The 18,139-nt window shown below is 38.8% G+C and overlaps 2 protein-coding genes across 2 annotated transcripts in view; both read right to left on the bottom strand.

The window, feature by feature from the left end:
* The window catches only part of LOC148156122 (NLR family CARD domain-containing protein 3-like), a 185,855-nt gene that overhangs the window by 73,673 nt on the left and 94,043 nt on the right, over positions 1 to 18,139 (bottom strand). The window lies entirely within an intron of this gene.
* LOC148156127 (stonustoxin subunit alpha-like) lies at positions 11,517 to 13,867 on the bottom strand. The gene is made up of 3 exons (XM_088011326.1): positions 13,846 to 13,867; positions 13,707 to 13,790; positions 11,517 to 13,559 (listed from the first exon to the last, which is right to left on the bottom strand). The coding sequence occupies exons 1-3, from the start codon at positions 13,865 to 13,867 to the stop codon at positions 13,024 to 13,026; spliced, it is 642 nt and encodes a 213-aa protein (XP_087867452.1). The 3' UTR covers positions 11,517 to 13,023.

The raw sequence follows: 18,139 nt of genomic DNA, 5'->3' as shown, positions 1-18,139 counted from the left end.
TGAAGGATCAGAGGAAAACCTACCTGGAAACAAGATCTCAGCAAATAATCTCCATGATCCAGATGATGTTCACTGGACCAGAAGTTCTGGTTCTGATGGGAAACAGGAAGGCTTTGTGGAGCAAAGTGGCCTTTTGAGTTATTTTCATGTTTTTACTGTTTTGGATTTATTCAGTTTGGCTGTGACATGTTGACATGATTTAATTTGCTGTGTCGGCTGTATTGTGGATTTATTTTGGGTTGCTGAGTCGCTGTGTGCTGATCTATTTTGCATATATCTATGTTTGCATATATCATTAAACGTCTAGTTTATTTATAGTTTGTTTAAAAATAGCAAGTAGATTTATTCTATTGGCTTTTCAACAATTAATGAAAAAGATTTCTTGACATTAGTTGGAATAAATAATTCCATGTTTTCCTCCGTCTCTTCCAGCTGCTTCCATGCTCGTATCTACACATGCGCAGCCATAGTGCACATGTGCACAAAGCTAAAAATGAGCCAACAACAGGAACCAGAACCTGTTGCTAGGAGCCTTTTTGTTGTTCCAGCCCATAACGACGGCCTGATGATGGACCAGCTCTGCTTCTTAGTCTGAATTCATGGAGTTCATGAGTTCAACTCATTGAGCCTCAAACACTGAGAAGCTGAACTGAGAAAGGATAATTCTCCACAGTCTGGAGGCTCTGCTGAGACGTATGGAGGTCAGAGAGAAACTGAGCAGAGCTCAGCAGACCCAACTCTGGGTTGACCCACAGAAACAAAAGGTCAATAGAAACTTTAACTGAGTGATTGAACCACATGAAGAGGCTGGTGTCTGAATTATTAGGCTCCTAAATTCAAGGCTGCAGCTTCGCTTCATGGTGAAATACAGGATTTAATGGAAATCAGAGGAAAAAAGGGAAAGTGCGTCTCTGGACTTTCAGTCCTCACCGACTGAACCTGACAAGGTGTCGGTTCAGAGCGAGGAGTGGGGCCCTCTGAAGAGTCTCTGATTTATAGGGTCACTGGGACGTCTGAGGAATAAATGGAAACTAAACATGTTCTGGAAGATGCTGACCTCACTGTTTTAATTCCCGGTCTGTGTGTGAGCCGGGCCTCTGCTGGACCAGAGGATCCATGTGGAGCTGCTGGTCTGAGACGTTGGACTGATTTGGGCTTTTTGTTTGTTTGTCTTGTTGTTTTGGTGGATGGAGAACAGAAAATATGATGAACAGCCATGAAATGATCTGTGGATGTTAAACTGATGAATTTATGCTGTTGGTCACATATAAACACAATGTTCTTTGTTTTATAGACCAAAGGATCTTTTCCCCCTGGAGTTCAGCTTGATAACCTTTAGACTGATTTGCATAATGAAGTAACTATTGAAGGGGCTTTGGGGGGGGGGGGGGGCATTAGGAAGCAGGAAACCAAATGGCAGTAAAGTGGAAATCAGCCAATTCACTTTGTTCTGATTCAAGTTCATCATTAGACTCAGTTAAAATAATCAGTCTGATAGTCGACCAGACCTTTTATTGGAGATTCAGTTTTTACTTTATATAATTCAGGCCGTGGGATTAATAGTCATTTTTTCATGGGTTCATCTCATGGAGGAATAAAAGGAAACGAGTCGGCAGATAAATATGCAAAACAAGCTTCAAAAACAGTTTTATTGAGAAACTGATTCATTTAGTAAAGAGGAAATAAAATGTATTATTAAACAAAAGGTGAAGGAAAGATGGCAGAAGCAGTGAAGAAGAGAGAACTGGTAGATGCTTTATAGGATTCAGAGGAAAGTTGGTGCAATGAGGGGAACAGGAAGAAGGAGAAAAGAAGGAAACATTTTATCCAGGTGACGTTTTGGTCACTCAGGTTTAAACAGTTTCACTATTTAAAATGGGGAAACAGGAAACTGTGGTTTTAGTTTCCAAGCAGAGACAGTAAAACATGTTTAGTTGTTCTGTCCTCAGTTCTCTGAGGAGAGAAGGAAGTTAGAAAGTCGATGGCTAAAGAATAAGTTACAGTTAAAACACAAGATGTTCTGGGGAATTCTTCTGAATATTTACGGTATTTTTTTTTTTTTTTTTTTTTACATTATATTTATTGAATTTTTATGACATAGAAGAAAAACAAGTGATAGTGATACACTTAATACAGATTCACATTAAATAACTCAGTCCCCGAAGCACAAAAAAAAAACAAACAAAAAAACAAAAACAAAAAAAAAACACAAACAATAAAAAAAAAATAAAAATACTAAAACTCAGCAATCTCTGCACAGTTCTCTTAATGTCCTTTGTAATGTTTCAGAAACTTGATCAATGGTGACCATGTTTCTTCAAATTCCGCTCCCTTTCCTCTGACAATATAAGTGAGTCGCTCCAGAGCCATACATGATGCCATATCCTTCACCCACATGTGGTTTGATGGTATATCCATTTTTTTCCAGTGTAAAGATATTAGTCTCCTGGCCTGCAGGAGTCCAAAGTCAATCAATTTTAACTGTCTGGAATTAAAAACACAGTTCTCTGGGTAAATACCTAAAACACACATTTTGGCCTCAGCAGATACATTGACTCCAACGATCTTTGACAAAGTTTGCGTAACCATGTTCCAATATTGTTGTAATTTTGGACACTCCCATACACAGTGAAAAAGAGTACCCTTTCCAACCAAACATTTACAGCAGATATCTGGGATGTTAGGTGCCCAGCGGTTCAGTTTGACAGGAGTTATATAAGTTCTCATCAACCACTTGTACTGAAGGAGTTTCATCCTTGTATTAATTGACTGCTTTTGGGCTTTTACGCATGCAGATTCCCAGTCCGCTACCTGTATCTCTTCTCGGATGTCAGATCTCCATGCATCCAATCTATCTGCAGTGGATTCCTTATCATGCACTAGTAAAGCTGCATAAAATAAGGAAATGTGACCTCTCCTCTCTAAATTTTCTAGTATAATGTTCTCTAGGTATGACAGTGGTGGTTTAGATTCAATCTGTTTGTGTTTTGACATAATAAAATGTTTAATTTGTAAGTACTTATAAAAGTGTTTCTTTGAAATGTTATATATTTGACATAACTGCTCGAATGTAAGAAGCCTGTCATCCTTATAAAGATCTGCCAGTTTCTGTACACCTTTATTTGACCAGATTTTGAAACCTCCATCAGCTCTTCCTGCCTTAAAATATCTGTTCCCCCAGATAGGTGAGAAAGAAGAAATGGAAGGGGTATCTCCAATATATTGATGGGTTTTATACCAAACATCAATTGTGTTTTTTAAAAAGGGATTTTTTTGTCATTTTTATCAATTGTTTTGGCCTTGCGGAATATAAATACAAATTTAATCTAAGGTTTGTTACTAATTGTTCAATTCTTATCCATGCTGGGGGCGTTTCGGTTGAAAAGTAGAACATGGCTGAACGCAGCTGGGCGGACCAATAATACAATTTAAGATTAGGAAGTTGTAACCCCCCTCTCTCATATGGCAGGTATAACAAGCGAAGTCTTAATCTAGGTTTTTTATTATTCCAAATAAATCTACTAAAAATACCGTTTAATCCATTAAAAAATTGTTTTGGAAGAGGCAAAGGTATTGACTGAAAAAGATACAAAAATTTGGGTAATATATTCATTTTGATCATGTTTATTCTGCCAATCATTGATATGGGCATTGTCATCCATTTATTTAGTGACTCGTTTACTTCACTGACCAGAGGATCATAGTTTGTTGATACAATTGTTTTAATGTCTGGGGTTATTTTAACACCAAGGTACACAAATCCTTCTCTTGCATTGATAAATGGGGTTTGTATAACCGGGTTTAATCTTTCATCCCTGTTCAAAAATAGAATAGAGGACTTTGAATCATTTATTTTGTAGCCAGAAAACTGACCAAACAACTCCACCTGTTGCATTAAATTTGGGATGCTAATGGACAAACTTGTCAAAAAAACTATCAGATCGTCAGCATACAATGCCAATCTATGCTCTTGGTCTCCCAACTGAATGCCAAATAGATCAGCTCGCATTCTTATCATCATTGCCAAGGGTTCTATGGCTTAGACAAATAACATTGGGGATAGCGGGCAACCCTGGCGAGTGGAACGTTCTAATGTGAAGGGTTTGGAGGCTAAGTTGTTTGTCCAAACACTAGCTTTGGGAATTGTATACAAAAGCTTAACCCATTTAAGGAAATTGCAGCCAAATCCATATCTCGGAAGAACGTTAAATAGATATGACCATTCAATTCTATCAAAGGCCTGACGGGCATCAAGTGATAATAAAGCCGTATCTTTAGCGTCAAATTTCTCATGAATTATATTTAGGACTCTTCTTATGTTGTGAAACCCTTGACGTTTTGGTACAAAGCCATTTTGATCGTTATGAATTAAATGTGGGATAAAGGGGTCTAGTCTTTTTGCTAAGGCTTTGCAAAGTATTTTAGTGTCCACCCCCATCAGACTGATTGGTCTAAATGAAGAGCACTCCTCGGGAGGCTTACCAGGCTTTAACATCAGTACGATCATTGCTTGTCTTAGAGTAGGTGGGAGAACTTCATTTCTAAATGCTTCTTCATACATATTGAAGAGCGGGACTATAAGTTTTTCTTTGAAAGTTTTGTAGAATTCAGTGGGGAAGCCATCTGGCCCAGGAGCTTTACCACTATTGATGCTTTGCATGGCCTGTGAAATTTCTTCAATCGTCAAATTTGTATCCAATTCCTTTTTTGTTTCTTCTGTGAGTGTCTGAAACTGAAGTTGGTCTAAGAATATATCTTGTTCTTCCAAGGTGTGGCAGCACTCTGATTTATATGGTTTCACATAGAATTGCCTAAAGCTATCGTTAATCTCAGATGGATCTACTGTTACACTGCCAGAGGGGGTCTTTATACTATTAATTGCTCTTTCACTTTGTATTTTCTTAATTCTCCATGCCAATAGTTTCCCAGCTTTCTCTCCTTGGTCATAATAAGATTGTTTTAACCACATTAAACTTTTTTGCTGCTGCCTCATAAGATAATTTATTATATTCAGTTCTCAAACGTAACAATTCACTCTGCTTTATTTGGTCGTCGTCGGCATTTAAGTCTAATTCCAAAAATTTGATTTGTTTATCCAAAATTTCCATTTGTTTCTTATGTTGTTTGTTTTTTGTACTTGTGTAGCTAAGAATTTCACCTCGGATATATGCTTTAAATCCTTCCCATCTCACTGAGGCGCAAGTCTGATCCGTATTTAATGCAAAATAAGTATCTATCTTCTCCCCTATCAATTTGACAAAGTTTTGATCCTGTAGCCATTTTGCTTGAAACCGCCAACGGGGTGAATTATGCACAAAATGTTCCATGTAAATATTCAGTGAGATAGCTGCATGATCACTGATCACTATACTGTCATACTGACATTGTTTGACCCTTGATAAAAGTTCTCTTGAAACAAGAAAATAATCTATACGTGAGCGGGATTTATGCATACTCGAGTGACAAGAGAATTCTATTTTATCAGGATTTTGTTCTCTCCACACTTATCCAATATATATTGATTTATTAATTTTCTAGTTTGAGTTTTATAAACATCTGAGCCAATTGATCGGTCAATATTTGGTTTTAGAGTGCAATTAAAATCTCCAATTACGTAAAATCCTTGAAGAGTAGATATAGTAAGAAAAAGATCTTCAAAAGATTTTGGCTTATTTTCATTTGGGCCATATAAACTCACTAAATTTAAAGTAAATGAGAAAATATTACCCTGCACAATTACGTACCTACCAGCTGGATCTTTTATTGTTTTTACTATTTGGAATGGTATGCTTTTGTGGATCAAAATAATTACGCCTCTTGCATAATTATTATATGATGCATGTATCACATGGCCTGGCCATCTATTTTTTACAAACTTTATCTCACAATCTGTTAAATGCGTTTCTTGAAGAAAAATTATATTTGATTTAAGTTGCTTAATCCTGTTTATAACCTGTTTCAGTTTAGTTCGTTTCCTGAGTCCCCTCACATTCCAGCTTGTAATTTTTATGTAAGAGATATTATGAGTATTAACTTGTTCCATACTTTGTTTTTTCCTGGAATATTAATGACAATAGATGATGCTGAGTTAACGTAAAATGCACAAAGATTTGAGTAAAATAAAATAAGTAATTAAATAAGAAAAGAAAACCTTGAAAATGACACATAACCCTTAAATTCCCCCCTCCCTTACTCAGATTAATAAATTGGGGCTTATGCTAATCCACAAATAAGAGGAGTAGCTGAACTATGAAACCCACTTCAAAAGCAACAGTGGTGCCCGTGAACCATACACCATAATAAAACATTAATACAGCAAACCCATAAGTAGCCATAGATTCCCTCTTCTGAGAGGAGCTCAACCAAAAATATTTTGTATTAATATGACCTACATAGCCAGCAAGTACAAACTGTTAGAAGCGTTATATGAACATGTTGAACTATCCTGCATAAGAAAAAAGTATACATAAAAGTCACTCCTTGATATTATGGCAGCTGAGGTAGAGAAAAACAGCTATCAGTTATAAGCAGCTAATTCGGTGGTTCAGGAATTGAACCGCTCACCAGTACAGTCAGTCCTGTCCAGAGTGTGTGCGGAGGAAATCCCCAGCTTCCTTAGGAGATGAAAACAGCTGTATCTTCCCTTTGTGGAGGATCCTCATTTTGCATGGGTTATATTGAAACCCGCGGAATAGTCCTTTTTCAGCAAAAGCTTTCCTGATGTTATCGAACTCAGCTCGCTGTCGGATGGTTCCTGCTGAAAGATCCTGAACGAAAATTTTTTTATTCCCATCGCATTCAATGTTGCGTTGTTTTGTAGAGCGGAAAACAAATTCCCGATCTTGGAAATTCAGAAAACGGATGAGGACGGCTCTGTGCTGGTTCAGTTTTGGAGGTGCTAGGGTGCGGTGGGCCCTCTCAATGATGAAGGATCTATCGGCCTCCAGCCAGCGCGGCAGCATCTCCCGTATAAACTCTAGCAAAGGCCGCTGACCCTCAGCGTTCTCCCGGAGCCCAAAAAGACGCAGGTTCTTCCTTCGGCCTCGGTTCTCCAGGTCGTCGGTCTTAGCTTCCAAGTAGGATATTCGCTTCAGAGCTTTGGCAAGATTAGCCGTACTAGTTTCTAAGAGTTCCTCCGCCGTAACGATTCTGTTTTCAGCTTCCTCCAGTCTAGTAGCATTAGCAGCCACATTTTGCTTCACCTCTGCTATGTTTTTCTCCAAAGAGGCGATGGACTTTGTCATTTCACCCATACGGTTATCTATGCTGTCCAATTTGTTTCCAAATCCACCGAACTCTGAATGCAACGACCGAAGTTCAGCTAGCACCGTGCTAAGGTCACACATGCTATCAATGCTAGCGGCTCCCTCTTTGTCTTGATCTGCTACCGAAGTATCAGTTTTAGCTGGTTTTTGGGAACCGCGTTTTCGTGTGAAAATATCACAGTCCTTAAGAGTGGTCGATTTTGACATTTTCGGGTCCAGATTACGTTTCTAATCCTGGGTTTTCAAAGTTTTGGTGCAGGTCTCATGGAGCATCCACTTTAAGCTGTCATCTTAGTTCGCGGCTCCACAGCGCCCCCATAAGCTCCATCCGTCCGGCTCTACTGGGTCAGAAACTGATGGTGATGCAGGTGGAGCCCCCTGGTGTCCTGATTGTTGACTATCTACCACAGTTGGTGTGTCAGGTAGACAGTGTTGTCAGCAACATGGGGCTCCACAGGGAACTGTCCTCTCTCCTTCAGGCTCTATCCATCCGACTCCAGCTGTTGCTCTGAGACCCGTCGTCTCCAGAAGTTTCCAGCTGTGGTTGGTTGGATCAGTGAGGTGATGAGACTGAGTCCAGGGCTGCTGTGGACAACTTTGTCACATGGTGTGGGCTGAACCAGCTGCAGCTCAATGTGACAAAGGAACTGGAGGTGGATCTGAGGAGGAGGACCAGGACGCCGGTGACCCCTGTTACCATCCAGGGGTCAGTGTGGACATTATGGAGGACAACTATAAATATCTGGGAGTCCACATTGACACAAACTGGACTGGGTCAAGAACAGCGATGCTGTGAACAGGAAGGGCCAAAGTCTCCTCTACTTTCTGAGGCGGCTGAGGTCCTTCAACATCTGCCGGACTTTGTCAGGATGTTCTGTGAGTCTGTGGTTGCCAGAGCCATCCTGGATGCTGTGGTGCTGGACAGCAGGCTGGAGGTGGAGGACACCAACAGACTGGACCGACTGACCCGGAAGGCCAGCGGCGTGGCTGGAGTGGAGCTGGACTCTCTGACAGTGGAGTCAGAGAGAAGGACCCTGTCCAAGATGGAGGACATGTTGGACAACGAGTCTCATCCACTTCATGACGTGCTGGACGGATCCAGGAGCTTCAGCCAGAGACTCATTTTACCAAAGAACCACAGAGAGACTCAGGAAATCATTTCTGCCTGCAGCCAGTGGACTTTACAACACCAAGTCTGACTTACTGAGATCTAATTTTCTCTGCAGTCATTCATAGATTATCCATCCATCCATTTTCTGTCCACCCTTGTCCCTAGTGGGTCGGGAGGAGCTGCTGCCTCTCCAGCTAACGATCCGGGCGAGAGGCGGGGTCACCCTGGACGGGTCGCCAGTCTGTCGCAGATTCATAGAATATTTATTGATTAATATATCTGCATGTGCATGGTTGTTATTTATTTATTTTAGTCATATAGAATCCTCTCATTACTCTCAGGTATAAATGTATTTTATAAACGTCTCATTTGGTTACATTTGGATTATTGATTTTTAAAACCTCAGATGGAGAAGCTTGTCAATGAATAAGTAATTTATCATTGAGGATCAATAAAGTATATTCTCATCCATCCATCTTTTCCAGGTTTTGTTTAAAATCTGCCATAAATTTGTGACATAATGAACAAATGTCAAATGTTTGGTTTCTTTTCTCGCTATTTAACAGTAAAATCAAACCTCACAGTAACTGAGATGGATAATAGCTGCTGTTAGTTGGTAGGTTATAAACAGCAGGGCTGGATTTAAACTGAAACATGTTTTTTATAAGATCATCCAGTTTGAACCAGAAACCACATTCCCTCTAAACACAAAACAGAAACAAAAAGACATTAAAGCAGAAAATGTGAGATAACACCTTATTGTATCTGATTCTCATTAGAAAATAAATGATAAAAAGTGAAACCAATTAGAGGCTCCAGAATAATAAGGTTTCTCAGCAGCTTCAGTCACAAACAGGCTTTTACTCCAAAGCCAAAAACTCATTTTAATTAACGTTTTAGATTAAGACAGTAAATTAAACACATTATTGCTGAAAATTTATCAGGGATTTGCTGAGTTTTAGAGACAGAAACATTAATGCTCTCATTAAAATCAGATTTCCTTCTATGATTCAAAACAATCTTCTCTGTCATCAGGAAATATAATTTTTTTCAAGGATATAAATGTTCCTTTATTTTTCTTTTATTATGAGAGTTGAAATGTTTTAATTTGGTGCTTGAGGAAAACCGTATCGGAGACCCATCCAACAGCAGGAAGTAGACCACAGTGCAATTGGACATGCATTGAACAGCCACACACTCACACACACATTCTGTCCAACATGGAAATTTCAGGACTCTGATCGAGGTACATTCACTCTCAGGGTCCAGCCACACACTCACACACACATTCTGTCCAACATGGAAACTTCAGGACTCTGATCGAGGTACATTCACTCTCAGGGTCCAGCCACACACTCACACACACATTCTGTCCAACATGGAAACTTCAGGACTCTGATCGAGGTACATTCACTCTCAGGGTCCAGCCACACACTCACACACACATTCTGTCCAACATGGAAACTTCAGGACTCTGATCGAGGTACATTCACTCTCAGGGTCCAGCCACACACTCACACACACTTTGTCTGTTATTGACACTTCAGGAGGAACTAATGAAGTTATATCATCAGGGAACAGCCACACACTCACACCAGGTTCTGGAGGTTTTATTCAAACACCAACCCGGTATTAAGCTTTGGCTAATGCTAGGGCGCTACACAGTGTTTATCAGTAGCTAGCTGTAAACGCTACAACAATCTGTGATTTATCACTAGCTAACTCTAATGCCCTCCAGAAACGGGTATTTACCAATCGCTAACACTAGCGCACAATATCAACATAGAACATATTAGCAAGTAATGTCAAAGTGCTACACCAACTCATTATTTATCAGTAGCTAGCTGTAAAGTGCTACACCAAGCCGGTATCTAGCACTAGCTAATGCTACAGCACAATACCAACATAGTACTTATTATATTTAGCAGAAACAAATGCTAACGCGCTACACCAACCTGGTGTATTTCTTCAAACCTCAATAGCAGCTCATGGAGGAGTTTGATCTGTTCATATTTCATCTGTCTGATGCCATACAGTCATGACACGGTAACATTTTTCACAAATATGTAAAAACATATTTTTAATAAAATTTAACACTGCAGCTATAAATGCCTGAATTTGTTCAAACTACTAATTCTGCACTGAGAGTCCAGAGTTTATTCTGAGGGAAGAGACAGAGTGTCATCTTTTAAAACAATTAACTGCTGGAAACTAATTTGGTGAGACAAGCCTGTATTTTAATGACCCAAAGTTGGAGATTATATTTTTCATTTTTCACCTTCATGGGATGGGAATGTTTTACTTTAACTAGGACTTTCTGAAAGGCAGAGTTGATAAAAAAATATTTTTAATGCAAATATTTAAATTTGAACAGGAAAAGAACAGAATGAGCAGCAAATGAACCAAATGCAGAAGAAGAAAAATGTTTTTATTTCTCTAAAACACATGAAGAAAAACTGCAGCAAATAAACAAAAAGAAGATTTAATATTCAAACCTGACGAGTTTAGAAAAATAGGAGCCGACAGAAACAGAAAATGTTCAGAGAGAAAAACTGATCAACATTTCAATGAAATCTGATGAATGAGAGGAAAAAATAAGAGAAACAACATCTTGATATTCAGTGTGAAGCTTTGACTGGAAACAAACAGGAAAACATGAGGATCCTGGAATAATCCTGTGTAACCCATGTTAATTTAACAAATATGAATTATAGCCTGTAGTACACTACATTGTCGATAGGTGGCAGTAAATGGTTTCAAGTAGTCTAAAACTACATTGATATGCCGCAGAATATGGACTAGAATAACCAGAAGAAGAAACTGGAAGAAACGTTTTGTGGTCATTTTATTGACAAAACTCTGTTATTTTCAATATTTTTCAAGAACTAGTTTTCATCTATGGTTGATTTTTTGATTCCTGTGTAACCGGACCCGGGAGAACTTTGTTTTTGATATTACATTTATTTGTTTTTTTGATGTGAATCTCCGGTGAGTTCTGTGCTATAATTTTCTTCGTTAGCTATCGATTAGCCACAAGCTAATATTTTGCTGTTATGTATTAAAAGTTATATTGTGATTTCATTTTGTCAGAGTTGACACCTATTAAACACAGCACATAACACAGGAAAGACAAGAGAAAGTTAGATTCTTAATACTCGCGAGGAGAACAGACAGAGATGTGCTTTCAGTTACAAATCTCCTGCTGCTCTGAAGCACATTTGCCTGCCCCTCTCTTTTTATTGTCTTTAGGATCCCTAATCACAGAGAGCGCTGTAACTCTAAAGGGAGGGGAAAAGACACTTCATCACACAGTCACAGCGCCAAGATTATCGCCAACTAACAACACAATCTATCTCGCACTAGCTTATCCAGTTCCTGACCCAGGATCAAGCAGGACAAGTTGTACATCTTCACGGCGATAGTTTTATAGCTATCTGAGAGGTCAAAGGTCAAAGCAGGGCGTTCTGTGAAGAGCTGCTGTCACTGCTCTTCTTCAGAGAGGCCTTCTGAGAAAGCAAGCCAGAGTTATTAACAATACAGAAACATTCCTTAAAAGAGTACATAAACTAAGAACATATAAAACAGTATAACAAATAGTTGATAATAATACAATTTACCTAACACATTTTATAGTTCAATGTTGAAAGAAAAAAAAAACAATCGGAGATACTTGTTTATGATTAAGAATGTATGTTTTGTATGAAAATTAGCAATGCTTACGGCTAAGTCTGAAAGGCTATTCTGCTAATATTGCGCCTTTTTTTTCCCTCTTGGAATACTTATACTGATGAGGTATCTAGTGACAGTGAGTTATTTTTTCCACTGTACGGAATTGAAGAATGCTAGAAAAAGATATGTCAAGTCAGTGAATATTATGTTGTGATGTTTTGTTGAGCTAAAAGACAAAATTGGTTATCACAGCTGTAAATTATTTTATTTACATGGAGTGAAAGATAAACTTTCACTGAAATGACTTAGAATGGTGTATCACAAAATAGTAAAATACATTTCTGCTATATGCAGGTTGTTTTTTTTTTGTGTTGAGAGACATCGTGTGAAGAACGGCGAGCCAGGATCCAAAAGAGCAGATTGACATTGTGTCCACTACGACGTCAAAGAAGAACCTTCTTCTGTTCCACTTGATCGGTGGGATTGCACATATTAAAACTACCCGGGTAGCTACCATATAACATTCAGATCTGAAAAACTGAATTGAACTGAAAACAAATGAAAGGAAAAACTTTTGAACTCGACTGACTTGACTTAGGACTACCAAAAGGAAACATTGACTATTTTGTTCTGTTTCATTATTGTCAAAATGTGTAATAAATATGTTTTGTTCAACACATTGTTTCCCTCGCTCCTTCTGAGTTGAACCTAGTTCTGATGCGCTATTTAATTGTAAAGATTCATAGTCACCGATTCCTTTGTTACAGGTGCCTTACCAGATAAGTACAAAGTCTTACACCTGGAATAATCCTGGAATAATCCCAGCTTCCATCTTTAAAGGACTGGAAGAAGAAAAAGTTTCCAAGGACTCAATCAGAAAAGTTTCACCAAGAAATAGATTGTAGAGATGAACTATCTGTTCAACAGTGAGAGAGTTTCTCTGACTGGAGGAAAATCTTTAGACTCTTTAGACTCAAATCAGCAAAGAAACACTGAAGAGGAACCAGAACAGGTCCAATAGATCCTAAATCCAGGAATCAGAGGTTCAGTGAATGTGGTGTTGAAGGTGTGGAGGAGGATCAGTGAGTCAGAGGAGACTCTGTAGAAGGACAGAATGCCAGCAGGACAGTCCACATACACTGATACTCTGTTAGAGACAGAGGAGGAGGAGGAGGAGAGACGGGTTTCTATCTTATTGTGCCAGACAGAGTAACCATCATCAGAGCATCTCAGCCTCCAGGAATGATCATTCCATCCAAACCAACAGTCTGTACTGTTTCCTTTCCTCCTGATTCTTCTGTAACTCACTGATATATCAACATCTCCTCTCCACTCAACCTCCCAGTAACAGCGACCAGTCAGACCAGTTCTACACAGCAGCTGATAAGAATCAAATCTGTCTGGATGATCAGGATATGACTGAAGATCCTTCACACATGTCACCTTCCTGTTGTCTTCAGACAGTTTGAGTTTTCTGCTCACTGTGTTTGTGTCGATGGTGAGTTGACAGGAATCTGATGGAGAGAACAAACACAATCCAGCTGCAGTTATTGATCATTTATTGATCTTTGATGATGATCCTGAATGAGTGATGTGACAGTTTGAAGATGGTTGAATGTGAGCTGCTTTGTTGTCATGAATCAGATGAAAAACACACTTACACTTCCTCTGACCTGGTGTCAAGAATCGGCCTCCAGCAGGCTCCACCCTGAAAGGAGGGGGGGGGGGGGTCAGACCATCAGTCTCTTTCAGCAGCAAACATGGACATTACATGTCTCTCAGACACACATTGTCCTCCACTGAGACAGGAATAGTCCAACATCTAGATTGCAAACTGCAGTGGATGTAGGAAGGACAGTTGGTGCTGCTGCAGCACAACTCATTTCTCCAAACACAGGAAAAGCTCCAACAGGAGAAAGGAAATCCCTCAGTAACAACCTGAAGAAACTCACTGAAGCCTAAAAGGACATCAGGAAACTAAGGAAACATTTCTGGAAGCTCAACCTGATTTAATAATCAGCATTGAAATCCAATCAATCTAAACTCTGATCAACACCTGGATACCTGCTCCATCCACACTCCCACACACAGATGAAGGAATGAAATGGTAACACTTTATTTGAAGGGGGTGAATAAGACTGTCATGACACTGTCATAAACATGGCATAACACCTGTCATGAACATCAATAAGTCTTCATGAATAGTTATTACTGTTGTCATAAAGCGTCATTCGGTAAATAATGACACTTTTAATACAAAGTTGACATTATTCGAAATGTCTTCATTATGACAACTTGTCATTAACCAAGAAATCATGATCTGACATAAATTTGTTATAAAAGTATTACCGATTAAACTTTAAAAAATAGCTTTTAATATTATAAAGCGGGCTGCACAGTGGCGCGGTTGGTAGAGCTGTCGCCTTGCAGCAAGAAGGTTCTGGGTTCGATTCCCGGCCCCGGTCTTTCTGCATGGAGTTTGCATGTTCTCCCTGTGCATGCGTGGGCTTTCTCCGGGTTCTCCGGTTTCCTCCCACAGTCCAAAAACATGACTGTCAGGTTAATTGGCCTTTCCAAATTGCCCCTAGGTGTGTGTATGTGTGCATGGTTGTTTGTCCTGTGTGTCTCTGTGTTGCCCTGCGACAGACTGGCGACCTGTCCAGGGTGTACCCCGCCTCTCACCCGGAACGTGAGCTGGAGATAGGCACCAGCACCCCTCCCGACCCCACTGAGGGACAAGGGTGAAGGAAAATGGATGGATGGATGGATATTATAAAGCTCTGCCATGTTGTTTAGTCTTAATTGTCTTAATGTAATCGATCCTAAAGTTTTACAGCAAGATGTCTGCAAAGCACTTATGAACTCAGCATTTGAAACATTATTTAAGGCTGTTGTAACCCTTGTGCGTGCGAGGACTGAGGCAAACGTAGAGAACTGTGGCAAATGATGAAAGTTTTACGTGTGTGGGGTCGGTTGGTATATACCCCATTTCTAAACACAAGGGCTAAGTAGTGCAATACACCGTCTCCACCAGTGAGAGGCAGCAGTCCACGAACAGGCGTGCAGTGTGTTGGTGAAGAAGAAATCTTCCATATTGTGGCGCAAACCTAACACAAGTTATAACGGCCAGACCTCCTATTTAAAAAGAAGCCGAAGTTTGATACCTAATACATATGAGGTATGTGTCTTATTAACTTTACATTTTCTTTGAGAAAATAACATTGACTATGTTCTCTTTCTCTGTAATGTTAGCTATAAGCAATTCAAGCCAATCCTACCTTGCTGTAAGTTAATGTCAGCTAAAGTTATTAAACTCCATTACCGTAACGTTAGCCCTTAATATTAAATATATTTTAAAGACAGGCAAATTGTATTTCCCCCTCCAATTTTAATCTAGCAAATCAAAAGCTAATATATTAGTCAAAGTTATCCTTCATGTGCATTATTTAGCAATTTGGCTGATATGACACAGTGCTTGTGTTCTTTGCTTTGGCAACTTTAGCCACATGAAGACCCAGGCTAGCCTAAGGACACATGGTGGGGAGGACAAAGTTGGCTAATGAAGACATGCTACGAGTGTGGAGGATGTAATAAGGACCAGCCACCAGAGAAAGAAGTTCCTGTTTGACCAAAGAGAAAGAAGCAGATGAAATATTCCCCAAGAAAATTAGGTAAGTCGTTTTTGTGTTAATATTTTCACTATGTGAAGTGGGGTGGGACAGCCAGTGGGGAATGGGGAGCAGGAATCAACATTCACCAGCTGAGTTAAGTTACGTTTTAGACAACTAAAAACTGGTGTTAAATCTATTTATTTATTAGTAAGCTTCTTGCAAACAACCCTAAGTTAGAGTATCTGGTTATAAATAATTTAGAATGCTCTTTAAGTAAAAAGATGCATTAATGTGCCTAAAACTATATGTTAAATGATGCATTCGAATAACAGTGGCAGTCTGTCTGAACTTCTGCCAGACAAATATTTGATCAGAATAATTTTGTTCAGCTCCAGTTATTATTCCACTTGTATTAAGAAATAATTGTATTGCACTTTATAACAACCAGTCATGTTAACTAGGCATTTGTCTGCCAGTCTACCATTCTGACAGTGTGCAGCAAGGGACATTTTTGAAATGGTATTTAAATAAATGCTGGAATATGATGACATTGTTTTTTGTTTTTGTTCTTTTTTTAAGTGACCACAATGAATTGAGTCATCACCGACTATGAGAATGTCCAGAAGAGATTCACCAAGTTTGGATTCATAAAAGGCTTTCACCATGATTAACTATTACAAGAACAGCTGTAATTTCTGAGCATTTCTGGACACCTTCAAAGAGCTGCTTCCAGGAAATGAAGACAAGAAGAAGATCTCCTGTTTTCAGAGCATTACAGGAAGACTATTACGAAGGAGATGGCTGACATAAAGCAAAAAATGTTACTGTTGAAAGAACCTATTTTCTTAAGTTAAAGAATAAGTAATTCTGTTTTAGTTTTTCAATCAACATTTCAGAGTAACAATATACTGACCAGACGTTAAACCTTCTGTTTTCTTAGAACAAGTTATCTTTTGTTTTATTCCAATGTACAAAGGATTTGTTCTACAGTTATGATGGTAGTTATAAGTAGTCCAGTGTGTTTCACTTCATTTGAGGTAAGACTTAATATCAATGACTCTGTTAGCATAACATTTGACACTGTTATACTAAATTACATCTTTATAATTGTTGTTACTAGCTTCAATTTACTTGAGGTAAAAGTTCATATTAATGACACTGTAATGACACTTAATTACTTTGTCATAACTGTTGTAACTTGTTTCACTTTACTTGAGGTAACAGTTAATATTAATGTCACTGTAATAACACTTAATGACATATTCATAACTGGTGCTACTTGTTCCACTTTAGTTGATGTAAAATAAATTGTTAATGAGTCTGTTATTAAATCATTTGACCGTGTAACAAAACTTAGTGAAATCTTTATTGCTTGTCCTACTTCTTTTGCTTTATTTCAGAGAGTGGAAATGTTAATCAATGTTTTGTTAAAGCTTTTGCTAGTGTAATAATTAAATCATTATGACTACTATTATGACAAATTTATGTTAGATCATAATTTCTTGGTTAATGACAAGTTGTCATAACAAAGACATTTTGTCTAGAATAATGTCAAGCTGTCATAATGAAGACATTTTGAATAATGTCAACTTTGTATTAAAAGTGTCATTATTTACCGAATGATGCTTTATGACAACAGTAATAACTATTTATGAAGACTTATTGATGTTCATGACAGGTGTTATGTCATGTTTATGACAGTGTCATGACAGTCTTATTCAACCCCCTTCAAATAAAGTGTTACCAATGAAACACTAAACAACCTGCTGCTGAAAACCTGCTGTGGCCTCACTGGAATATCCAGAAATACAAACATTAAAAAGGAGAAGCTGCATCACATTCAACAAAGAGTTCAACAAGAACCAAACATTTGATCTCTGAGCTCAGACTCACAAACCAGGGAGAGGCTTCCATCATCACACACCTCTGACAAACACCTCCAACCTTTCAGCACTTCCTCTACCAACCAGCACCACCAGGTGGCGCTATACACACTTGTGAGTTTAGTTCAAAATCTTTATTTCTCTCTCTGAACTTTTAAACATCCATCTGACCAACATGGAGTTACTTTTCTTCTCATCTTTGCTCCTTGGGGCTGATTGGTCTGGAGCTCCATCAAATATTGTTTTAAAGTCCTTTCTGTCATCAGTAGATCATCATGGAAATCTAACTGAACTTCACTTTTATTCATTTAGTCAGAGTCCCTATTAAACTCTATTAAATCCATCCCACTCTTTCATTTTCCTTGTGAGCCGTTCTTAGTCAGGAGAATATTCCAGAAAACTGGGTAATGATCTCTGCCTCCAGATGAGGCGTCTAAATATTTAATGATCAAACTAAATATTGATCTTCAAACTAAATGTTTCCCATCAGACTAAAGACGTTTCTCCTCTTCCTCCTCTATCAGACCTTCTCTGCTCCTGCAGCAGGTTCCTCCATACCTGAGAGCTTCCAGTCTCCAGTCTGGATCCTTCAGTCCAGCC

Source organism: Poecilia mexicana, unplaced genomic scaffold, assembly GCF_051168715.1.
Source record: "Poecilia mexicana isolate PSO_F unplaced genomic scaffold, ASM5116871v1 scaffold_12, whole genome shotgun sequence".
Taxonomy (NCBI): Eukaryota; Metazoa; Chordata; class Actinopteri; order Cyprinodontiformes; family Poeciliidae; genus Poecilia; species Poecilia mexicana.
Note: the sequence above shows the minus strand (reverse complement) of the source record. Positions and strands in the feature narration are given on the sequence as shown.